The 26,881-nt window shown below is 35.9% G+C and overlaps 1 protein-coding gene across 3 annotated transcripts in view; it reads right to left on the bottom strand.

Annotated features, from left to right (window-relative positions):
* Ada3 (transcriptional adaptor 3) overlaps nucleotides 1–26,212 on the bottom strand; it is a 29,542-nt gene extending 3,330 nt beyond the window's left edge. The window contains exons 1-10 of one of the 3 annotated variants that reach the window (XM_071584007.1): nucleotides 25,639–25,848; nucleotides 25,458–25,548; nucleotides 25,158–25,359; nucleotides 10,576–10,757; nucleotides 10,265–10,423; nucleotides 10,032–10,151; nucleotides 9,637–9,830; nucleotides 7,763–7,863; nucleotides 5,585–5,727; nucleotides 240–404 (exon numbers count right to left, since the gene is read on the bottom strand). In XM_071584007.1, the coding sequence (XP_071440108.1) occupies nucleotides 240–404; nucleotides 5,585–5,727; nucleotides 7,763–7,863; nucleotides 9,637–9,830; nucleotides 10,032–10,151; nucleotides 10,265–10,423; nucleotides 10,576–10,757; nucleotides 25,158–25,356 (1,263 nt within the window). In that variant the 5' untranslated portion in view covers nucleotides 25,357–25,359; nucleotides 25,458–25,548; nucleotides 25,639–25,848. Of the gene's footprint in view, nucleotides 1–239; nucleotides 405–5,584; nucleotides 5,728–7,762; nucleotides 7,864–9,636; nucleotides 9,831–10,031; nucleotides 10,152–10,264; nucleotides 10,424–10,575; nucleotides 10,758–25,157; nucleotides 25,360–25,457; nucleotides 25,549–25,638; nucleotides 25,849–26,083 lie in introns of those variants that run through there. The other 2 variants (XM_071584005.1, XM_071584006.1) reach the window with 2 other exon arrangements.
* Nucleotides 26,213–26,881: the final 669 nt, after the last annotated feature.

Below are 26,881 nucleotides of genomic sequence, written 5' to 3'. Positions count from 1 at the left end.
GAAGACCTTATGGGAATGTCAGAATACGCAAATCAGATAGTTCAAACTTAACAGTGACTCTACCAGGGAGTCATTACGTAGACCTTCAAAGAAACGCATTAACAACTGAATATGTAACACTGTAACCTCAAAAGTGCAATCATGAAGTTGCACATGACACATGCCAAGCAAAAAAGGCATCATTTTGAGGTGAATTTCAGATCCTTTGTGATTTCTAGAGGCCAAAATACCAATCTTACCTCACTATCAACTATTTTCAGCTTCTTTTTCAGTTCTTGTCTGGGCAACTGTTCCCTGGCCATATGCAGTATTTGTTTTAGCATTTTACAATTGTATGCTGTGATTGCTGTCACCTCAGACTGTACCCGAGTAATTTCACGCATAATTTCATCACCTGGTGGGGCCTGTGAAGAACAGACACACATGAGTCCAAATTACACCCATTTTACGAACCAAAAATAATTATCTGATATTTATAGAAAAGTTTCCAAGGAAGTCCTGCAAAAAAAAATAAAACAGAAACATAATGATTTTCACAAAGTATTGACTGTGGTTATTTGAGAGGTGGGTGTAGTCGGGGAGAGAGAGAGAGAGTGATTAAGAGAGAGGTATTCCATCATTATTGTGGGGATAATTGTGGGTCATTTGATGGAAATGGGGCCGCCAGGGAGTGGGGGAAAGAATGAGTGCGGAGAGGAAAACCCATTTCCATGGATAGATGTCTGCACTTGCTGAAAATTGAGGGCACATATACATAGTAAATAAATTTCACATCTTTTGCCATTAAAAAAAAACTTACTTTTGTTGCAAAAATATAAAATGGCAAAGATTCCTTGAATAAAACAATTTGATCATTAAAACATATAGTGGATTCACAATATTTGTGACTTCAGGAACTCATTACTTTATGGTATTAATACATTTCAAAGAACCAAACGATAAGTGAACCAATAATGAACTGCTTTCATGCGATTAATTTTGAGCAATCCATTTGAATCTAAAAATGCACATGTATTAGCAAATTGAATTATATTTAACAAAATCATTAAATATTGAAGGAGGCAATAATATGGTAGCAATCAATATTATGCTAACAATGAATTGAAGAGTCATATTGAGTGTAACATAAAGGCAATTGAATCATGCATTCTCTCCAGCATTCCACGTTGTACACTTCTCTTTTGCGAGACGTGCTCATGGCGACACAACATCTAAGGACATCGTCAAATACCTGACAGAGAATTTCCTGAATGGAGACTTTTCATGTGATGACTTAACCATAGGTATGAAATATCACTCCTTCAAACTTAATGCTCCACTGAAATTAAGCAATGAACTTCTCAATGGAAATCTTTGGCTGGATGAGATGTCCGTGGGGAAATTTTTCCTTTCTAAAAGGCCAAAAATGGTCAATGTGAGTCCAGTGTATAAAAACGATACCACATCAAATGAACCACAACAAATGGTTTTGACTGACAACAAGGAGATCGTGTATTACAAAACTGTGAAAACTGATCCTTACAATTCTACGTAGACCAAAGACTTAGGTGGCAGGAACCATTTACCCAATTCTGTGCTACTATCCTCATTTCCAAAACCTAATTTCATTAGCTCTATTTGTGCGTACAATGATAAAAAAAATGAAGGATATTAAATTTACACATTCTTTTGCATTCCAAAGTAACTGTTATTGATTCATTTATTAACGAACATAAACTAGATGTTGTAAGGATCAATTAACACTGGATAAATTCCAATCAGATAAACTCTGAGGGCTTTAATCTTGTTTCCTCCCTTTGTAGAACACAAATTAAGGATGGCGGTATTTAGATTTCAGTTGAAAATGATACATATGTTTGCAATGTTAGGTTCAAAACCCACAGTAAGGAGCTGGATGTTGAAAGATGTCGGACCCACCTACCTGTGTGTAGTTATCATTTTCTAGCGGCAATTTTTTTGTTATGACAGATCTGTTAATTAATGCTGCTCTGAATTTAAAGAATAATGTGATGAATAAATTAATTTTGGCAATTTCAATTTGAACTTAAGCTAAAATTCCACCCAGAAGTATCCATTACTTCATTTACATCACATTTAATATTGCACCAACAAAAAGGTAATCTCATCAGAGTAATCTTCTTCCACAGTTATCAATGAAATTTTCTCCAACATCTCCTCCTCTGTCAATTTCATTTTGGATATACATCCCTCCAATTGCAAACCTCAGCATACATACTTTGCTACATACTCATTGTAGCCCTAACCTTTTGTCAACTGTGAATCCACACAGATTGTACTTCTCACACTCAGCTACAATTCTCATTACAACAGTTCACTCCAGCACCAATCCTAGAATTGTTTTTTTTTCTAAATGCCACATTTAATGCTAAATTGACAACTTAATATTGCTTTGATGTCACTTTTCCTCATGAAGTAATGAAATCATGCATCAAGAATAAGAACCCGTGGGCTACTCACTCATGAAATTAGGGATTCATTAGCCAAACTAAAACTGGTATTCTGTGATTTCAAATCTAAAACTTCATAGTCGCTAAAAATATATTACATGGCATTGAAACATGGTCACAAAAATTTGGTTGATAAGACAAAATGATGGTTTAATATGTCAACTAATAATACCTACATTGATGACAGAATGGCATGTAAGATCTTAATAATGGCCAAATAATAGATATTATTCTACTTTAAACAGTGGAAGTGCTATCATTCGATCACTTCTATATTCCAATTCCACCATATCATAATTGAAACTATGCAAATGTCCCCTTCCACGATAGCTCACGCTTCTTAACCTTTCCACTCAAACTTCCATGCATGGACTTATCAGCATGTCTCTTGAACAACATCTCCCACCGGGCTCCCTCTATTTTGAGCTGGAGAATGTCTGTGCCTTCAGAGATGAGATGGAACTGCTGTCTGAAACCAAGAGCGTTCCCAACTGGAATGAGAATGCCCCTATGCCAGCACACTCCCATTATTTCACTAGAACCAAGAGGCGATGTCATTCATCTCTCGGCATGCTGTACAGAGGACTACTCTGTTGCGGATATACTCCAGGCAGTGGCCCTTCACCATTCCATCAATTTTATAAAAATGTCCTCCATTTTTTATGAATTATATGAAAACGTTATGACGTGAAATTATATGAGATCATTCAGCCTCTATCTTGCTGGTAATCTGCCAGCACGGCTAAGCATGGCAAAACTTGCCAGAAAGATTCCCAGGGATTGTATCTATCAGTCATAAGTGACCATCTTTTTGGTAGCAGCCATCTCTCTTCTCTGATTACCTAAGGACCTCACAACTCAAAAAATAACCTACTCATGAAGACCACTCAAAAACCATATCGTGCCAATGCTCGGTGGTGGACACAGAGGATTATTGAATTGGCAACAAAAAAAGATCTCTCCCTAAGGATTTATATTTACATTTTCACTCAAAGGCTATTTGCAGCAAAACAATTAACGATAACTAGATTTTCTCCCAAACGCTATTAATGATGAGCATATTAAGAAATGGTGGCTGTGATTAAAATAATTTGAGCATTTTAATTAGCTAGTGTGAGCTTATTAGTCCAACAGTTTCTGTGAAATAATTTTTCCATGTTTAATGTTATTGTTGTCACAATAGCAAATGTAGGTAATGTTGCATCAGGAATATGACTAAATATATGCCATGTCTGTTGTTCTGCAAAAAATATTTACATGAGTTGTTCATGCATCAATTGCCATTTCCATTCCATAACAGCTTATTTTAGGAACAGTAATTTAGGAATTCTATTTAAAAATAGCACAAAACTCATGCACCCACGCACACCAACAAAAACCATGCACCTGAGCCCTGCAATAAAGGAAACACTCCAAAATACTGAAGTACTGACATAAAACTTTTTCAAGACATACTAATGCCTTTTCACTCTCATTTGGTTTAGGTAGTAGTTTTTAGGGGAGGAGACGACTGCCGAGGTCATTTGCGGCATAGGGGATGGACAGGAAAGGATGAAGGGTGGAGAGAAACCCGGCGTCGGCATTAGCCTACTCTTAAAGAAAGTCGCCAAGGGGTCCGCAGTTTAACGTCCCATCCGATGGACGGCGCACTCACTCTAAGTGCCCTCCACAAAGCACCTCAAGTAGGGATCGAGATATCTCTGAAAAATATTCAACACCGCCGGGATTTGAACCCGCGCCCTCTGGGTGGGAAGCCAGTACATTAGCCCCCGAACCATCTTGATCCCCTCATTTGGTTTAAACTTCATATATTAGAGTAAATAATGACTACAACTTTTGAAATTTCAATAAAATGTATTTTAGTATTTTAATATAAGTCAATATCTTTGACCATTTTGATAGTCATGATTGAAAGAAATATGCATTTGCACGTGATCATGGGTTTCCCAGAATTTTATGCAAAGAAACAAGACAGTCAGAAATGACATTTACCTTTTTCATTATTGCAACAGAAAGGTCAAAAACACCTTTGGATTGAGAACTTATTTCATTCAATTTAATATTTGTCGATTGGAAGTTAATTCAACAGAGAAAGTAAAGAAATGCAACACTATGGGAGAAAAATCATAACTTCTTCCATTTTCTGCTGTGTTTCACTTTTTCAGAGGGGAGTTCATAAGAGGTTTGCTTGAATTGTCCATATTATGAAACACAGTTTGGGATTCAATTAAAATGTGGTTGCAAAAGACGAAGCACATCAAATAATCGCCTTGACAAAATGAGATTTCGTTGAGTGCCAAAGATATATGTAAAAAAGGATTTTTTTCAATAAAGTATGACTGCTAAGCATTGTGTCCACACCTGATACATATTTCCGGGTCCACAAAAATATTCCTTATTACTACCCATCATTTATAGCTAAGTATTCATACCAATAAATAAAGGAAAAATAATAAATTACTTTGAAAAACTTGAAATTTAAGTCTGGCAATCTAACAAAAAATCACAAAATGCACATCGGAATTATTTTTGAACTAAAGCAGAAGTAATTCAGAAATTATTTGCTAATTTTGATCAACAAATAGACTCTTCATATTGTCCATATTATGACTGGTATTATATATAATCCGGTAACATAATAGCATAAAACATTTGCAAGCCTATGTTGAAATTTCCCACTCAATCCAGTGAAATGGTACGACATTTTCAAACAAATGGGTAATGTGAAATGGGTTACTTTCTTTTAAATAAGCCAATGTGCTACACCGTGCCTTTCAACTCCACAAGGTATTTTGCGATTATATTTCATTTTAGTAAAACTTTCATGACAACTATAATTCAGGTGTTGATGACTCTCAGTGAAAGAAAACACTTGGCATGGTGTGTCATATTAGATGGCTCCCACCCAGAAGTCTCTCTCATTGAAAGTATGAAAGCACATGATAATCTTTGTGATGCAATGTATGTCAAATCAAAGTTTAAAAAAAATAAAAACATTAATTCGTTCAACAAAAATAATGCTACCATCCCACACAATTCTAAATAGAAAGATTATTTTCAAGATCACACGGGTATTTCCCCGCTGACAAGCATGAAGGTAAACTGATGGCACTCACCTTGGGTTGACCATCTTTTTCTATTAAACCTTGCTCTTCCAGCTCTTTAATGACTATTTTTTCCAAGCTCACACTATTTGCAATATTTGTATTTCCATTATTTACTATTTTATTAGGCTTTACAGGAGTAATATTTTCACCATCTGAAACAAAATTTAACCAGAATATGATTTAAATTTTCTACAAATTAAAGAGGTCACATCTGCATAAAATGTGTAAGAGATTGATAAATAAAACTCAGAGAACCACTAATTAGTCTTACAGTGGAAACAAGACAATACTATAACATGAGTCCGAAAAAAAACAAGCATAATTCATACATGTACTCGGAGAAAAATAAGCATTAGAGTTGCACTAGAATTGCTACACTGCCACTAAGCATCTAAGTGGTTCAATTAAAAACAAAACTGCATTATAAGCAACTATCTGTGTGAGGCAGCTGTTCAAACTCGTAGAATTCATAATTCCTGTGCAATAAAATGGGGACAAACATGATGTAAGAAACTATTGTCCAATTACTATTCAATTTGAAATTGCTAAAATTATTAGTTTAGTCACCAATATCTGAAAAGCCAAATCGTCTACCGATGATTTCTTAGCCAAAGAAAAACATGACTTCAGGAAAGGCAAGTTCACCGTTACTTCTCTGGCTATATTTCAGCATGTTATTATATTACTTTTACAATGTCACTACCAGTTTGAAACCATCTATTTTGACTTTACCACAACCTTTCCTATGATGAGCCATGCCCTATTACTACAAAATTTAAGAAGCCTCTTTTATCTCTAGACCTATTTACCCTGGTTAAGAAGTTATCTCCCTGGGAGAAAGCATGTTACACAAACCAATAACTAAAAATCATCAATCTTTGCAGCAATATCTGTGGTTCCCCAAGGATCACTCCTAGGCCCCTTGTCAAGTAACTTTCTCTTAGAGTAATATAACCCAAAGTATAACCCAATGTATCCAGCAATGCAGTATTGGAACTAGTATTGCAATTGCTATGGTTTCTTTAATTCATTTAAATATATTTATTTAATAGTATGCAATAACAAATGTTAGATCTAAATTAAAAGGTCTGATTTTGGACTAGTTGCTAGTATATTGCTGCTATTTCAATTTTTTACTATTTTCTGAGTGGAATTTGAATCTAGGTATGAAATAATGTTAATCATTTAAAAAAATGTAATATTGTTTTACCTTTTTAACTGAGTAATTTAGTTGCAAGACTAATGAATAATATTTTTAAATGGACTTAATACCCATAAATAAATATATAAAATATATTATTACAACAATATTCCAAAAACTGAAAACAGCAAAAATTAAATAATGTTTATTTTTATTCCACTGTCAACCAGAAATTCTTCCATTTTCACAATAGTATGATATCAATGAGGAGAAATATTTGCTTATCTGATTTTTATGTTTATTATTAGACAAGCTCTCCCTAAAAATTTCTGCCCTTCAGGCTGAAGTGGAGTTTGCATTATAGCATCATTGATATACAGTCAATGGAACGTCCCAAGCCTTAGTTACCCTTTCTCGTTATTAATGAGCAAGTCTCTCCCCTCCTCTAGCAGTCAAACCAAAGCAAAGACAACGGAGACCATATTTCAACTGCTTACTCCCTCCCTCATGCTAGGGAAAGGGAACATTTTCCTCAAGCTCAGAGGATGTTGACAACACTGGGGCGCAATTCGGGAGGGATACAATGTGAGAGCTTCCTTAAAACAAACCACATTTTCATTTTTGTAAATGGCAAGTACGTAATGCAAAAGAAGTAAACACCACTTTCTACTTGTACGTGTCCCTTTTCATTTCACCTGAATTAATTTATTTATTCCACCAATATAATGAGTTGCAACATTCTACATCAATACCCTCAGAGCTACCAAAAAGGTGTGTGGCAGGGGGTGCAGCACAATGAGGAAAGAGTAAGGGATGAGGGGGTTAGGGTTTTTCAAATAATTTGAATTGAATTTGATTTCAAATGATCAAAGTTTGATCAATAAGATAATAAATTTTATCCCCACAACAACAAAGGGTAAATTGATTTGGTTAACATCATAAAAGCAATATTTTCATTAACATTTTCTTTACTAAACAAGTACATGACATTTGCAATGAATATTTATAAATTACTGCCAACAGCATGGAATAATCTACAAATTTACCTTTGCTCAATGAATCTGTTTTCATTTCTTTGGGGGATAAAATGTTCTCCTCTATCAAGGCAGACACCAATCTCTGAGTAAATGGTCCATTGGCATCCGACCTAGAAGAAAGACTAAGAATGAAAAAAAAACACCAAAAATAACTGCATCACACATGTCATAATTGAAAAATAATCTAAAATGAATATAATAAGAAAATTTACATTTTAAATTTTAAAAAGTACCAGCATTTAAAACAAAATAAAGTAGGAACTTGTGAACAGACACAAGACTAATTATAGCAAGAATTCCCTTGCAGTTTAATATCCAATGCCAACAATTTTATAACTTTGAAATGCCAATAGGTAAATACTAGAATAGTACCTGTTCTGTGTACATGTGAACAATAATTAAAGGAGAAAAAATGCAATCCCCTCATTCTGGAGTAACAGATGCCTACAGTTTACTGTCAAAAATTACAAAAATAGCGGGAAAAATATATATATAAATATACACCTATATATATATATATATATACACACACATTTATATACATATATATACATACATATATATATATATATATATATATATATATATATATATATATATATATATATGTATATATATATGTATATATATATGTATATATATATGTATATATATATGTATATATATATGTATATATATATGTATATATATATGTATATATATATATATATATATATATATATATATATATATATATGGTATTTATGATACATAATGTATCATAAATGTGTATAAATACATTAAAAATGTATGCAGAAATAATTGCAGTGTTATTAAAATAATTTAAATATTAAATGTGGCAGGTACTCAAAGTAGATTATTTGCATCTAACTTCCTAAGTGCTACTTGTAGGATTTCCTGTTTTTAAAGTGCCCCAGATGATACAAGTCTCCTACCAACCTGAAACTTGAAATAGTATCGGTATGGAAGTATTAATTTTTAAACTAATAATTTTGATGGAATCATGACACATGGGTAACTAGTAAATGGCATGGTGGATCTGGCCAATGATCACCAATGATGTGAATTTTGTATCACGGTATTATTAGAGTTTTCAATGAAACTGATTATTTCATTGACAACTAAACATTACAATTTTCAATTCATCACAAGGGTGAACATCATAATTTTCACTAGCCATAATAATGATTAGTTTATTGCTCTTTGAACATAAAGAAACCAAACATATGACAGGGATGGGAAGAAGAGGATGACACACACGTAACATTGTTTTTATGACATTCACAATGCCCAACTATCTCATCAACCAATCATGAAACTGATTCTCACACCCTACCTCTTCCTTCATGATCATCTAACTCAACCATATCCTCCTCCCCCAGCCCATCAAATTCTGCATGTATTCCCTCGCCATGTTTACATCCCTTCTACATACTTGAGATTCTCTAACCATCTCTTCCTCACCCCTGGAAGATGTCACCTGATCTTCCCTTACCATCTGTAGGAATATATTCATTGAGCATCAGGTACCCACAATGCACTCCATGTTATAATTATTATTCATTTTCAATTTTTAAGCCATTCAAAATTGAAATAATTATTCAATGACATGTTCACTAATGAATATTTTTTAAAATTCACAGGACAAAGCATAAACAATTGTGGGTACCCACACATAGTCAATTCATACACGTGGGGCAGGCAGTGAATGCATTATCCAGATCCCACCTCCAAAATTAAACTTAACAAAAAGTTTCTACTCCATAAACACTAGAGTCGAAGGTGAAATGACAGCATTTGATTCAGGTTCAATTTCAAACAGGGGAAACTTTGACTGAGGCTCCTCCAAGACTGCGACTGAGAACCAGAGAGGTTCCACATACCCCTTGGGCATCACCCGCTTCCCCATGAGTGCTGAGGTGCTCGGCGTGGTCAACTTCTTGTCATTTGAACTGGAGGCCTCCTGCTCCGATTTGAGGTCCTCCTTTGCCCAACGATTTGCAAAATGTTCACCTATTCGCGGGATTGGAGGCAGGTCAGGGCCTTTCTCACGGCACTTTATGGATTCCTCCAGAAACTATTAAACCAAGTAGATCGAATTATATGAATGCAACATTCTATACTAGATTTTAAAAATTCCATAAATACACATTATCTTGGCCCATGAGAGACAATTCACAATTGTTAGACAAAACCAATTGAGAAAACACCAAGTGTGTATATAATATTCACATACACACATATATCATTCTAGTGGCATCATTAGTAAAACATATACCTTAATATCCATAGGTGTAATGTCACTGCAATATTGTTCCAAACTTTGCCAGAATTTACTAGGATTGTCATTTCTGGGTGTAACAATTCGAGGAGGCTCAGGTTCTGGAGGAAGAGCCTGCTAGATGAACAAGTAGAAAAGATTTGAATCAATTACTTTGTTATTTGTTATGACAGAGATGAACTGCCCCCTAGTCATTCTATTTGCTCCATTATGCATCGAGAAATACTTACCACAGATGGAGGCACAGGCCCATGGACAGTTATACTCTTTACTCTGGTGATTTTGATAGAAGGTGGTGATGAAATTATATCACGACCCCTTACGGGTGCCTCTTTCAGCTTTTTGATTGGCTTGTCATCATATTTTCCTCTTTTTGCAGGCGAAGCTGGCTATGGAGCAAAATTAGACATTTAGGGAATTGAACTGATTCAGTCACTGAAAAGTTGTTCAATGGGGAGGAATTCACTAAATATTACATAATAAAACTGTGTGGTATCTTGTGAATACACAAGAAAAAACAATATTCAACATTGATACGTACCGCTTTGTCCAACAGTTGGCGTTTCTTTTCCTTCTTATCCTCAGCAGCATTGGCAAGGTTCCTCAGTTCCCCTTGCAACACTCTAACCCGTACAGACACATTGGCAAGTAAACCCTTCAGCTCAATCTTCAGAATATCCAAGTCTTCAAACCTTACTCCTTCCTCTTCAGTGCGGTTTATTACTACAAAAAGGAAATCAGATTTAGTAGTTGCTTCTCCAGGACAATGTACTTAAATTAACACATTCTTGAGCCCACCACAATGTAACTAAAAAAATGGCAATTAAAAACAGAGCCAACATTATTATTACTTAACTATATAAAAAGAAAATATGTAAAATAAACCCTTCCAATCGATTAATCTTCTGCTAATACTGCAGGGGGTATTTTTTACATATTTTGTGTCGGAATAGTGCTCCTTGATGAATGAAGAAATCCAATTGGGAACTGCAGGTGAGAAGTTGCCCCCCCACCCCATCAGAAAGTGAGCGTTGGGAGGAGTATATATAAGACATGCACAGAAATGCATCAACAGAGGTTTCTTTCCTGATGTGTGAAGTTCACACAGAGTGGGGCTTAGTACTGGGTGAACTCTATCACCACCTACCAAACCAACCGATCTTCGGGGTGATTGCTGTGTTTATGGTTTTATTTTATATACATATATATATATATATATATATATATATATACACATATATGTACATATATATATACATATATATATACATATATATATATATATACATATATATATATATGGCAATACAGTGAACATTATTGATTTCTAGTGGTACAATTAATTAATATTGCCATGGATATTAAAATCGACGCTATGAAAAGATGAAGGGGGACATTACGATAGGGAGGACTGAGAGAAGTTGCACCACAGGATGGAGGAAGGCTACCATTGAAGTGTCAAGAAGGAATCCCCAAGTGGAAATGCTAAGTTCTCTGCTTGAACACAGTGATACAAGAAACCTTAAGAAACTTGCCCATCATCATCTGAACCTATGCCTATCCCTTCCCATTCCAATTTTTGCTTCATCTCACGCCCACTCCTGGGACCACGTCCTCAGTCATTCCAAATTGTCCTTCCCTTGCAGCCTCAGCAGAAGATGCCACCCTCATACATAGGAAAGTTTTCTGGCAATTGAGAGAAAAGCATACATCACAGTTTTAAAAAACTGTTGACATTATTAGCCTAAAATATGTTATGTTTTCACATGCATTAAGTTTCGACGAGTGTTCTCACAAAAACTACATGTTTATCTATATTTGGTAGAGCACTAGTCATTTTATGGATATGAAGGTTGAGATGTGCCCTTCCCATTCAATACTTTGCATCTCCATTGCTATCACCTTTCATTTTGTAATGAATTTCAGCTAGAAAAGTGGAGTATTTGATATTTTATAACTTGTGGAAAGTTTAATAGCCACTTCCTCCTTTCTTTGGCATTATTAAATGTTTGGACAAAGCATCAAGAGTTGCTAAAGAGTGCCAAAGGCAAGGTTGTCGATTATGAAAATTTTGAAATTCAACAAAGGATGTTGAAGGGATCTTTTATGAAGAGTTATGTAGTTACACAGCAAGTACAATGAGCAGTAGTTAAGTAGAAACTTGCTGAAGCCAGACTTCATAAGTTTCAGAGTACAGCAAGGGAAAATCCACCTTTTGGCCATCCTGAACTTGATGTGCAGGTGGTTTCCATGAAGCCACATACAGGATTGTGCACTTCCTACGAAGTCACTTTTATCAATGGATTGAGTTCAGATGACCATTCTGATTTATAATTTCATTAAACTAAAAAAAATTAGGCCTAGACTTTATGAGAAACAATAATGAAATTTTAGGATAATACGTAATAAAATCCCTTACAATAGCACCTGGTTAAATGTCACTATGAAGCACTTTCTTTGAAACTAATTTTCAAAAATACAACTCGACATTTGCATCCTACCAAGAGCACCAGTGTTGTGGTGCTAACAATTTACGGTCAAATGCATTGTATGTGCTAATTAACGGAATTTTATTCAGTCGAGTGAAATCAATACTGAATACCAGACAGTTGATAAAATTTATTCACAATCCCATGCACATAATTTATAACAATATGCATAATCACACTAAACATAGTTCTTGTACAAAACATTTATATGCATGGACTATGCTAGATGAGAATAATAATCGTAGTTTTAAATTATTAATAATAATATTTTATTTTGCTCAATTTATTTTTGTGTACAAACATAGGATACACAGAACTAAAAATTACATTACTGTACATAAATTACATGAGACAATACCAAAATTAAAGCCAAGACTTGTGCATGATTGCCAAAGACAGTTCCTTTAACCATGCCATCCACTGATGTGAACTGAAATGCATCCATTTCAGTGCCCAACAACCATTCTCTTTACACCGAAACTGGTGCTCACTCAAAAGCAAATGATTTTCACACTGAAATTTCCACATAAATGAAATAAGAAAAATTTGTGAAATAATGAGGATGTGAACCCCAACAATATAATACAGTAGGGACTGGAGGACTATACAAACGTTTTCCTTGTGTCATTCAATATCATCACATTAAATGCCAAAGGTCTAGTGTTGCCAAACACAATTACTAAAAGGCCCAATTCAATGCAACAATTTCAGAGTGTAAAAATTATTCGCCTTTATCAGGATTTGAACCTGAATCCGATATTTTAAACAGAATGAGTGCATAAAAATTATTTTATTTTTAAAATCCATTTTTATGACACCGTACATACTTGGTGAGATAATAATCAAATCAGTGCAGCATCCACCACGAAGTTCTAGGAGATCCTGGTAAAATATTGAGAGTAACTGAAGTAAACAGAAAGCCAAGTGTTCATGAAAACAGATGACTTCAGAAATCTAACACAAAATGCACATCATTAATGTTATGATTTTTATAATGAAGAATGCATTGATAAAATATGTTAGCAATATGTTCATTCCACAGCAAGCAAAATTGGATGCTGTTTATGGGAATACTTCGCCATCTATGACCACAGTTAGATACTGGTTCAGCAAATTTAAACGTGGGCGAACATCTGTTTTTGATGAGGAGTGACCAGAATGCCTGGCAGACGTGGTTTCCGAGGAAATCATTGAAAAAGTCATTGCCATGATTCTCGCTGACCGACGAACGAAAGTGCGCGAAGTAGCAGAGGCCGTGGGTGTGTCGACCAGAATGGCAATTAATATTTTACATGATAAGTTAGCGATGAAAAAATTGTCGGCCTGATGGGTGCCGCGATTGCTCACGTGGAAAACAGGCTGATCTGGAGTTGTCGCCGCCTAACTGCATGAACTACGTTAAGAATTCCCACAACCCCCGTATTCACCCGATCTGGCTCCCTGCGACTTTTCACTATTCCCTAACATGAAGAAATGGCTCGCAGGTAAAAAATTTAGCTCAAACGAGGAAGTTATCGCCGAGACAGAGGCATATTTTGGAGAGTTAGACAAATCCTATTTTATGGAGGGGTTAAAAAAATGGTCGGAACGTTGGGAGAAGTGCATGTTTCTAATAGGGGACGACTATGTTGAAAAATAAAAAAAATGTTTTTGAAAAAATGGTTTCTTCATTTCTAACACAGGTACTTATTGAACCGCCATCGTATCATGCCAAATTTGAAGCGAAACCAATATTCCAAAGACGAATCCATACACTTATCAAGAAGTAGCCTTTTCTATTTCAGAAAACATAACTAATTTTTCATTAGCACATTCACAGTACGGACCATAAGTTCCCGCAACCTTCCCAATGACACCCAACCAGCAGATGACTGCTGAACCACACGGTTTGAACCCATTCTAAAACTTGAGTCGAGTCGCACGGTCTAGTCACAGTGGTGAATATTGAGTCTAACATAACCTGGTGCTGTGTGTCAGACTCAGGAGATGGCTGAGGAGGACCAGCACTTTGCTGCAAAGCTGATATTTCAGCAACAAAAGAAATTTGGACTGATTCAGATGACTGTATTCAGATGTATGTCATTAAGTGTATGGAGGGTCACTTGAGTAACATATAAGACATTGATTTGGGCAATGTTTTTGAGTGGCATGATACCTTTGCGAGGGCTTGGAGGAAGAGAAGGAAGACAAACTCAGTGGCCGACTGATAATAACTCAGACAAATGAAAGCGTTACAGGGCGTGCTGTATTGATTAGAGAGGATCTGAAAGTGACATCCCAGATGATATAAGAAATGCCCAACATCCCCAAAACAGTGGATTTGCAGATCATGAGTGAAGAAAACAACAACTTGTTAAACAAACAGTGAACAACAAACTGTTTTGCCTAAGATCCTGACACAAAACAGAGATCCAAATGAGTTGGTGTATCCTCCTCAAGACAAAAACAACTGTGCCCAAAAATCATGGGGAGTTGATGTTTATAGTGTTTGTTATTATAGTGAGTGGTGCCATTCACAAGGAATTCGCACCTCCAGACAGAACAGTAAGTAAGGAATGATACTAGGAAGAGTTGAAATGCTTGCCAGCTCACATCAAACAAGTTCACCCAGACAATTCCCTCCCTAAACTCTCATCATACTTTCCTAAGGCATGACACCACACATCTTGGCAGCAATTAACCACCAGTTCCTCACCAAAAAGCAAGTATCAATTTTGCACAATCTTACTTAAACGCAAAATTTGTCACCTATTGACCATATACCCTCATCCCAAAAGCAAATATTCACCGGGAGAGTTGAAGAATCAGCTCGGCTAAGGAGATCCAGAAGGTTATTAACAGCCAACTCAAGACGATTCTGACTTCTCTTAAGCCACGAAGAGATTGATAACTTAAACTGGGCAATGCACTGGGTCACATGGATCCTAATTTGAGTACCATTTACACAGTAATCAACTCGAAGGTTGGTTTGGTAGGTCATGGTAGAGTTCACCCAGTACTAATCCCGGTGATGTGTGAAATTCACACATCAGGGGAGGGGGGCCAGTTCCTTTCCCTGTGCCGGTTGTGGTTTCCCACGAAGATCTGTAACCCGAAAAATCATAGAGCATGGGTGGAGCTGAGGGTGCCCAGAGAGGCTTGCTCGGGAATCGAACCTGGGCCCTATGGTCAGTAGTCCAAAGCGATACCCCTAAACTATCGCGACCCCTACATAGAGAGTCAAAAATCATATGCTTTCTATTTTTGATTTTCATTGCCTTAGTCAGGGAACTTATAAACCACACGGCGTAGGTACCATCAATTGCTCCTTAACGCTAAGGAAATCTGCTATGCCATGAACAGCTCCATCAATTTCAGCAGTGGACATCATGATGAATTTTTGCAAATGGCTGGCAAACATAAGCGAGTCCTCTGACGATAACAGACACAACCTGCATAGATAATAAAATAATTAATCTTTACAACATGAAAAAATTTGTACAGTTATAATATCACAAGTTTAGTTTCACATATAGAAAGGATGTAACAATAAGACAAGGAAACAGAAAGAACAAACACAATAAAAATGTTCAAGAAATCATCAACTTTGCTATGGCAATGTTAAATTAGTTGCTAATGTATAGCAATTTACAGTGAAACCCCATATTTGCCTCATCGGAATTTAAATGTCCCTACAATTTACAACATTTTGACCCCATCCCATATGATTTCCTATTATTCAAACATGGTAAACCCTATATTTACACAATTTCATTTGCAGTTTTCCCAATATTTGCATCACCATGTGCCAGAGTACAACAATTTCACATTCTAAAACAGTTACTCATACACATGAGTCTTAACTTAAAAACTTGATTCATTCTGTTTTTTGCATACACACTTACAAATGATGATAGAGAGCAGGGATGTGAACATTTTTAGGGAATAATTTAAAAATGACAGTGTGCACTGGTACGAGGGCTACAGTGATGGACATTGGAACTTAAAATCATTCGCTCAGTCTGCATGACTAGGGGGGTACTCCCTCATGACGGTGCCCATTACTACTTGTTCGAGGATGCCATTATGGCATCAGAAGCTATTCCGTAAATGTTGCAGATGTCATTTCTGGATGCCAATTGAGTGTCAGGCTGTAGAGCCCATGAAATAATGATGCCACTGAAATATCATCGTCAAATGCATTATTTGTGGCAGTAATTTGTCAAAATTGTCATATACGCACTGTGAACATAAATTTTTTTTTTTAAATTCACGGAGTTGATGTGACTATTTTTATCCGCTTGCAACAGGTTGTTAAATTATGAGTTCTGTTAATTCTTAAGTGTGGGCAATGGGATCAATCAAAAAAATTTGCATTATGTGACCAAGATTTTGTCCGTTGTTCTTGAGTCCTCTACAAATATTGAAGACTGTGAAGAAAACAAAGTAAGGAAATGAAAAGAATTGGGATTTTGGATGAAATGAATGAGGTATGCATCATTGAAGAGGTGCTTATTGTTGTGTCAAATGTGAGGTTGTTTTGGTAAAAGAGGCAAATAAATATATCATTCTACTGTTACCAAGGCAGTCCATCCAAAACTCTACCGGTGGATTATCATAAATATTAACTATCCTCACACTGTATAACAATATACCCCCATCAGCAATTTGAAGCACACCTTGAATTCAACTTTTTAACTCAAAAACACGCCTAATAAAGAAATTTCATCACACATGCCAACTTGCAACATTATCACTACATAAGATTATTATTAGACAAATCTTAATTAAACAAACTTTGTTTACAATGTTAACTGAAATATAGCTTGATATCATACCCATTTCAAATTTTTGCGGAATACATTTCAAATTCCAATATCGTTTGATAATTTTTAAAATATAGATATTGCGCAAACTAAAATTTATGGCTGAAAATAGCTGCCAGCAAGTTTTGGGACAGAATTTCTGTAGCAGGGAGCTAGTCATTAACTTTCAAAGCCATAATATTAATAATATTTTTTTTGTCCACTGATCATATGCATCATGCAGGTAAAAGAGTCATCAGCCACACAGTAAAGTACAAAATACAGCTGCATTTCAACACTATGTACATGCTTAAAAAAGAACACATACATTAGAGTAATAAAAACACAATACACTACAATTGCTTACGGTTTAAAAACTCATTCAATGAATAACAACACAACATTAGAAGGCTGTGGAATTTCAATTGGAAAGAAAATCACTATACTTCACGTTTGACTTCAGTTGCTTTTACTTTTTGATGCAATTCTGAATTTAAATATAATTTCTGTAACAAAACAATTGCAGAGTGTAAAAATCATTCGCCTTGACCGGGATCCCAGTCAAGGCCAATGATTTTTACACTCTGCAATTGTTGCTTTGTAATATATTAGCGCATGACTCCCGTCAAAAAGTTACTGTCGCGGCATCTCCCGCAGTTTCCTGTAATGATTTCTGTAATTCCTTGTACCACGAGTGACGTTTGCAGAGGCAATTGGATATGAATTGCCAATGATAACAATACTTTACAAAATATTACCAAAGATTTCTCGTTTCACAATTTCATATCAGACTGTATTACCTACCACAAGCTATTCACGATATAAAAATACTGATCATGAAATACCACATAAGGATAAGTTATAAGACAAATTTGCCAACCCATGAATACGCAAACAGAACTACATAGTTATTCAGTGAACATTAACAATCCAAACCTGCTGTTTTTCGATTGCAGGGAACTATCATTGCAAACAATGGCGAAAGAATATGCTTTCTTTTGTCAACCTTCTATCACCTTGAATCATCATGCATAAGGCATTAACTTATCCCTAATTCCACTGTGGCATCAGTCATGGATCAGTCATCACCAATGCTGGTGGCTTTTATGACATAACTACCAATGCCATTTTCAGATGCTGTTTGAAGAATGGCAAGGGCAACTTACGAATCACAGAATAACACCCTAGGAGTTAACAACATAATTTACACATCGGGACACATATGGAAGACAATTCATTTCTCATATAAGTTGAAATTATGAGGAATCAAAATGACTTCTGATGCCAACACATTGAAGCGAGAACAATGCAAGAACTGGCGACTGGGATCATTTGCAATGCCTCGGCGCTAGAACCCTGTATCTACGTGATTTCATTTTCAGGTTCCCACTATTTGCATTACAACGTGCCGGAATAAAAAATTTCACTTCCTAAAACAGTAACTTATTTGCATCAGTCTTTGTAAAAGAAACGTTTTTTAATCATATTCAGCTGAAATCACGGGAGAGAGCAGCATTGTGAATGATTTTCCTTAGTAATGTGAATATGGTGGCACTAGTGACAAAATGAGAACTGCTTGAACTCATAATCACAGTTTGCCAGGAAAAGAGTCATGCAATGAAATGAATATTGCCTGACTAGGTGTTAACTATGCAATTTATGAATTGTAATTATATCACAGGGAAACTATTCATATCACATGTAAGTTGAAAATATGAGGGATGAAAATGACTGTTACCTTAACATGATGAAACATGAAAAACACGATAACTATTGACTTGCATCATTTGGTTCATTTGTATTGTCATGATGTAAAACATTAAACAGTGATGGTCTCCTGAATAATAAAAAGTACTGAAACTAGTTCCATCGCATCAAAACTACACTGAATCAAAAATAATTATACTTTCTTCAAACAATTTAAAAGTTCGACAACTGTTAGCAACAGCGAAATGGAGAAGTAACTCAGACTCTCATGTGTCAAGTTTTCCTTAATTTCTGAGGAATGCAAATTGTTGACAAAATCCCCTTAGACAATAAGAAGCAAGGTGAAAAATAACATTTTCAATTGAGAGCAAATAAAAAATCTTGAGCAAGTTGATTCTCATGATCAAATCTATATTGTTCTGGCAAAATATCTATCATTGCCGGCCCAATACAAAATAAAATAGTGAACAATTGATTTGATTCTGAAAAATGCAAACCAGGGTGGACATTTCTAAAAAAAGATAAAAATATGTAAAGAATTCCAAGTATGAAGAATTACTGAAAGAGCGGTTTTTAATTGATAAATCATTGAATATCACAGTGAACGGTGTCATCATATGAGAAGCAGTATTGCTAATTCCCATGATATCGGGGATTGAAGATTTTCAGTCCATTGTTGGCTTTATAGGCTTGAAAATGGGCACAATCTTGTGCACAAGGTTGTGTTTGATCAAAGCAGAAACGTTGACGTCAGGACTACCACTCCATGGATGGTGTCAGATTTGAATAAACTTCCTGTTTGGGAAATAGCCCAAAAGATGTTTTAAATGCAAATGAGACAGGTTTATTTTTTAATGTACAGCCAGCAAAAACACTGTGCTTCAGAGTCGAACAATGTTATAGAAGGGTGCTTGGCAAACAAAGGCTTACTGTCTTATTAATCACAAATGCAGATGGAAGTGAGAAGCTTCAGCCACTAGAGGTTGGTGTATCAACTGGTACTGGATTCTTTACACTACATATAATCAGCCCTGATGTAAATTTAGGATTCTACATTATATAACTGCTTTTTAAAGGTAGATTTTATGTTGACTGAAATGAAGTCATTCCAATTGATGTTATTTGTGGTGATTATGATGAGGCTAGAGACAATGATAAAGCATATAAAAGTGAAAATCCTCCTTATTCCACTGTTCGCATTTACCTGCATTTTACACCTTTTCTGGAGTCCTTTAAAAAGCGAAAACATTCTACATTTTCCCGAAAAGGACGCACTTAATGACTGACTTTTCACATAAGTGATGGGGAGAGGAGAATTCCCTGGAATAATTGAGTGCCTGCTCCTTCTGCTTGTGGCAAGCATTCATTCCGCTAGCATCTTAGGGTTTTTAGTCATCACACATTTTAATGCAACAATTTCAAATCATTCACCTTACATCGAGGGATCTGGGTTCCGATAATGCATATTATTGGATGACTCCATTAAAAGTTACTGCTGCAACATCTTCAGCAGTTTCTGGGAATTTCAAATTTTTCCAAACTTGTGTTCAAACATATTATTTGTGATTTCTTATTGCATTATATTATAATATTTTGTACATAGTTTGGAAAATATTCCAAAGACAAAGCTGAAAGAATACAGCCATAAGTGAATAAACGTAACAGTAGAAATGGCAAGTAAATTCATTGAAGAGAGAGAGTAAGGTGTGAGTGTGTCTGATCTAGCATGTACATACGTACGGTCTGTCTACATCAGCATTTCGCACTGTCCTCAGGTGCAAGGGCAAATTTAAGTAAATATATGCTTCAAAAGGAGGGACAAGAGTACCTATGCAACATTTATATACTCTCAACAACCTTTAAGGACTCCTATGGATAAATGAAATTGCAAGGCCATGCTATTCACAAGAATTTCATTTGTGAGAAGGCAAAAGTAATTTTCAGCAACCTCATTAAGAAGATGCCAGGATTATTAGCGGTCGAAGAAGGATTTCAGAAAAAATGAGTGGATTGAAGAGTTTAGGAGGAGAACAGTAATCGAATGCAACAGAGACCATTGGTGACTTCAAGAAGCTTCTAGATTTTCAGGGATACCTGCTGCCATTTAATTGGAACAAGATGGGTCTCTTCTGGAAGAAGATACAAAGATGAATCTATATTTATACACGTAGCGGTAGAAGAGAATGCATTGCCCAGCCACAAGTCAATGAAAGGCCATCTCACAATGCTACTTTGTGCAAATGCAAGCGGAGAGTTTAACTTTTCTATTCTCATGTAACTATGGCGGAGAATGCATTGCCTGGCCACAGCTAATGAAGGGCTGTCTCACGCTGCTATTTTACTCCAACACAAAGATTAATTAAAAAAAAACCCTCCTTGTTTACCATTCAGGAACTCTTATGGGTCTTCAGGTAGTATTAAGTCTAGAAGGGCAGGCAAAATAAGGTGGGGAGGTCATGGGAAACTGCTGCATTGTTCCATGTGTACAAACCATTGTCATAATTCGTCAGTGACCATCAGGTCGGTTCATTCAACAATAGAAGAAAAGACATATATGGTCTATGATCATAAACAATGTACTGGGTGTGGTGGTTGTCTCCGGACAAATTTCAATTTCCGCCCATACTGCAGTTCCCATGTAGTAGTAGTTTTTAGGGGAGGCGACCGACAGCTAAGGTCATTTGTGCCATAGGGGATGGACGGGAAAGGATGAAGGGTGGAGGGATACCCGGCATCGGCATTAGCCTACTCTTGAAGAAAGGTGCCAAGGGGTCCGCAGTTTAATGTCCCATCCGACAGACGGCATACTCACTCAAAGTGCCCTCCACAAGGCACCTCAAGTAGGGATCGAGATACCTCTGAAAAATATTCAACACCGCTGGGATTTGAACCCACGCCCTCAGGGTGGGAAGCCAGTACGTTAGCCCCCGCACCATCTTGATCCCTTGCAGTTCCCATGGAGGATGCGATTGACGTTCTTGAAAGCTATAGGCATCTAGTAAACAGTCATGACCACAAAATGGCAAAGATGTTCCGCACGAGTGCGGAGTAAAATCAAAGAGCGGATATTATTGAAAGTGTTGGTGCTGAGTATTCGCCCAGTAAAATAGTTTGATTCCTCAGGTACCCCAGATCAACTGTTTACGATAGTGTGGCTAAATATGATGCTTCCGAGAAATCTGAGGAGGGTTTGCCTAACCCAGCAAGGAAACCACATTCGAGGAAATACTCAGGTGCTGATTTCAGAGAAATTTTGCAAATTTTGAAGAATGTCGTGAAACTATGGATGGTATCTTTGGCCTCGGGGAGACAATATATCTTTCAACAGGATGGTGCACCAGCTCATACGAGTCATTTAGTCCAAAACTGGCTCTCAGATAACAATGACATGCTCTGGCCAAAGGAGTTTTGGCCCCCGAATAGCCCGGACTTGAACCCCCACGACTATTATGTTTGTAGCGTAGTTGGCAGAGTTACCAATAAGACGAGGCACCCTAATGTTGCATGTCTACGCACCATTATTGTAGCAGCATTTGCGAATATGGACAGCGCTGTTTAGTGTGCACCTTCAATTCAGGACAAGACGGTGGTCATTGCAGCTGAAGGGGGTTACATTGAGTAATATTATTCTTGACAGATACCACTACTTGTATGCACAAGGATTTTAATTTTTATTTGTAATTTTTAAAAATACATCTGCTTTTAAACAAAAGTTTTATTAGTTCGCATTTAACAGCCATACCCTGTATATACACTTCATCGAATTTTTCTTATACATTCTTTTTTGGCCTGGATTGCATTAACGTATTTTACATTAATTTATAAGGAAAAAATTGTTTCACTTTATGGGTGTTTCGCTTTATGTGGAAGTTCCAAAAATTAATTATGCTTGTTGCATGAGGTTCCACTGTATATTTCATACATAAACAATGTCAGAGAAATGTTTTAAATGCACAAATTTTAAAACTGTCGAGTTTAAATATGTTCACGTTTTAATTCTGAGCATCAACTATGCTAAAGAAAAAGTTTGCATTGGAAAACATAATGCATGACCTATTGCCTTCTCCAAGTAACCACTTGATAGTGTGTTATTTGGAGTCATTGGGTGTTACTCAATGTTATTAGAAACATGAATGTAGCCTTAAAATCATGTACTGCTATGGTACAAAAGGAATAGAGTGAATATTTTTTCTGTTGCTCAAGTACATGTAATAAATGTTAATTTTTTCAAAAAATCTGGACAACAAATATTGTTAGGTACTTTAAAAGATAAGTAAAAACATTTATCCTGCAATTATTCAACGACTATCAAGAGGCAATAGATTAGGTTAAGGTTCGATAACATTGTCACCAATGTCAAGTGCGGTGAGACTATGTATACTATACCATACAAAGAAATATATATTGGACACATCCTAATAGATTTTAGTGTGTAGCATGGGATTGAAAATTGTGAAATTAGAATATTCTCAAGCAAGACAGACAATATGATGAGGCAAATTTTCTGATATTATTACAATTAACAGAATGGAAATACTCACTTGATGACAGCTGGTAGCAAAATATCTCAAATCTATCAGTAGCTCTATGACTGGTGGTATCAATGCAGGTCCTCATTCTGAATTCCTCTCAACAGTTGAGTTTGAAAAATTGCAGCATTCGCCCCATCACAACTTCCTTCAGGAATTTGGATCACTGCCGAAACTCACTGTCCCGAAAGAAATCGAATGGATCGTCCACATCGCAAACAAAGCTCCTCACAATCTCTCTATTCAATGAGCAAACTCCTCTAAATTGCCCAAACCCGACAAATAGATTTCCCATCAAAGTACGTGGACTTAGAGGTCAATGTGAACCCACCAAAGCTAATACAATGGGAATCGGAAAGTGCAGTGATTACACAGGAAAAGGGGTAGGTACGGAATGAAAACGTAATTAATGAAAATGATAATTATGGGAAATGAGTAACGACAACAGAAAGACATCAGATGGCAATGAGATTGTAGAAACTCGGGCGAACACAGCCAAGAATGGGGCAACCTTTAATCATTTAACTAGTATGAGTCTTCGGCACTTCCCACATTGTCACAATATCGCTTGGGTCCATCCAAAACCTACCTTGACTAGAAGATAACCGATTTTTATAATTATATATTACTATATGATACATAATTAAATGCACTATTATATATAAATAAATATGCAGTAATTTTTCTTAGCAACAAACATCTGTACAGCATAAAAATTGTAGTTTCAGACTTGACTTAATGGAACAAAGCTATAACAGAGAGAAAACTACAGCTTTATTCATTCCACTTAATGTTTTAATCTTACGACTTTCAATACATATATTGAAACCCAGGCTGTAATACTGAAACATTAAGTGGAATTAACAAAACCGTTTCCTTACAGCATTTTCAAATTTCAGTATATTACTAAGTTTTTTATATGCCGGTGACAATTCATTGTATAACACTAATCCTATTGACTTAAGGTCCAACAAATGCATCCTGGTGAATTGACAACATCACCATACATCCCCTGGCATTTGGAAATGGGTAACACAAAATGGAAAACATTAGTGGGGATGGGTTAAGTACGAAAGCTTAATGAATTGTCGCAAAGGTGTCCACAACAAATTGCTCAGAGCTGGTAAAATTTTGTACATGCCATGAACACCATAAAAACAATACGGTGTACAAGAGATGAAAATCTGGGGTGGGAATGACTTTTTTTTATCAATATTGATACTGTGGAATAACCTATAATATTGCATGTATAATTGCATTCAATTTGGCTCTAAAAGGAGGTATCATGTATATCAACCGTATCTACAAGTTTACTTAAACCCATGCTTGAATATTAGTAGGGCATTTGGATGAAGTGGGTACACAGTACATAAAATCTCAATATTCAAGGTGGCATACATATCGAATAAACATTTGATACACTTGTGCTGTACTGCTGTCCAGCTGAACATAATCCCCACGTAAAGGGGTTTTAATACAGAAGTTTGACAGTAGCCTTTCTAAAGTATTGTCTGATGTTTCATTTAAATTGAAAATATACATAATTTGCCAGGTATGCCAATGATAAACGTTAGTGAAACGCTTGAACACTGCACTGCTAAGTACATAACTTACTTGATGTATATCGAGGCATAAGCCGGCCATTATCTACGGTTTTAAGAAGTGGAAAAGTGAGCGTGTTTTCCTTAATTTCAACTGGTTCTGCCCCCTCTTTTTTCATAACAGGAGTCTGCTTGGTAAGACTGTTTTTCGATTGCTCCTTAGGCTTTCCGTTTGCCTTCCTCAATGTCTGCTTTCCCTTGTTAGGCACCATTTTCTGAAAAATAGGAATATTACTTAGTTGCATTCAAAATTTCACTCGCTAACTAAATATCGACTGATGTCTACAACTTATGATTACATCAATTAGGTTACCAGGTGAAAATGCTTTCAATTATTACTTCAGTTTGAAATCCCCGCAAAGCATAATGTTAACTGACACCTGACGAAATTGACGAAACGGAACCTAGGAATAACATGGTGTAGTTTAACTGATTAATTACAATGGGAAGGTACATATACTTTTGACGTTTACCACAGCAAATTTACACAGAACCTTAGGGAAATGGCCCATATTGTTTTAATGTAAACAATCGGTTCACTCCGGCATCGTCCGCCAGTGTACAAAATAGTTTACTGAAATATAACTTAATCTATGTAGGTCATAACAAAGGTCGCAACAATCTATCAAATTAAAAATCTATTCTTCCATAAAATACATATGCACGGCCGATAAATGGATAAAATCTTCCATCGACCCAAATCACTTCTCAAACAGACAGTAAGCATTACCGGGGTGGTAAACAAAACGACCATTTTAACAATGGAAAAACGTTAACCAAAAATAAATAACGCATTTCCGGAAAAATTTTACGACATTCTACAAAAATGCCATTTGATGTAAGCACACGTCATTTAGCCACTAAGGATCAACGCGTGTAATAATTTCTACACGTAATTATTCCCGCCATATTTAATGAACCACAATATTTTAATTTTACCATAATATACTTCAGGACCCGATTGTTATCATTACGGCAGCAATTGGATTGAACTTCTCTAAATAATAGCGCCAGCTTCCTTCAGAATATGCGATGAACTACTCCCATACGAAGACGCAAAGATTATAAATAATGAAGTTTGAGTACAACCCGCTAGGTGTTGCCAAACGCCTCGAATTTAAATGTAGTTTACTTATCTCCCTTTGAGTAGCGTTGGTCAGGGTTGGCACTTGACTCGGGACAGAGTGAACTGCCATACCCGCTTTTAGAATGTAGCGATTGCAACGGTAGTAAACTAAACTATTTTTAAAATTCTAATTATCGACAAATATATTCTATTGAATATTTAAAAAATTTTAAATGATTAAATTAAACTAAGTGATTGCATGATTGTAATTATGGTAAATAAAATATACATCAACTTTTTTTTATATTGACCAATCAAAGCGGGGCACTGTTAGGTGATTCGACCAATAGGCAGCCGAGTTGAAATTTTGAAGGCACAAATAATCTTCAAATCAAAGTCTTTGACTAAGCATAGTATTAATGAAACATATTTTAAGAATACTGTCATTTTTGCTTCGAAAACATATAAAATAGTTTGGTGAAAGTATTTACTTTCTCTGCACACCCTTTGGTGCTTCGTATATCGAAATTTTTTAATGAATCGAGTGCATAGAAAGGAACTGATTGATATTGGATGATTTACATTTTACGAAGTGAAACAAACTGTCATATGACATGCGTTTCCCCGTATCCTCAATTCGGGTGATGCCTGAGAAAAAGGCCATCAGTATT

This window comes from Hetaerina americana, unplaced genomic scaffold (assembly GCF_022747635.1).
Source record: "Hetaerina americana unplaced genomic scaffold, ioHetAmer1.1.p SCAF_16, whole genome shotgun sequence".
Lineage (NCBI taxonomy): Eukaryota > Metazoa > Arthropoda > Insecta > Odonata > Calopterygidae > Hetaerina > Hetaerina americana.
Note: the sequence above shows the minus strand (reverse complement) of the source record. Positions and strands in the feature narration are given on the sequence as shown.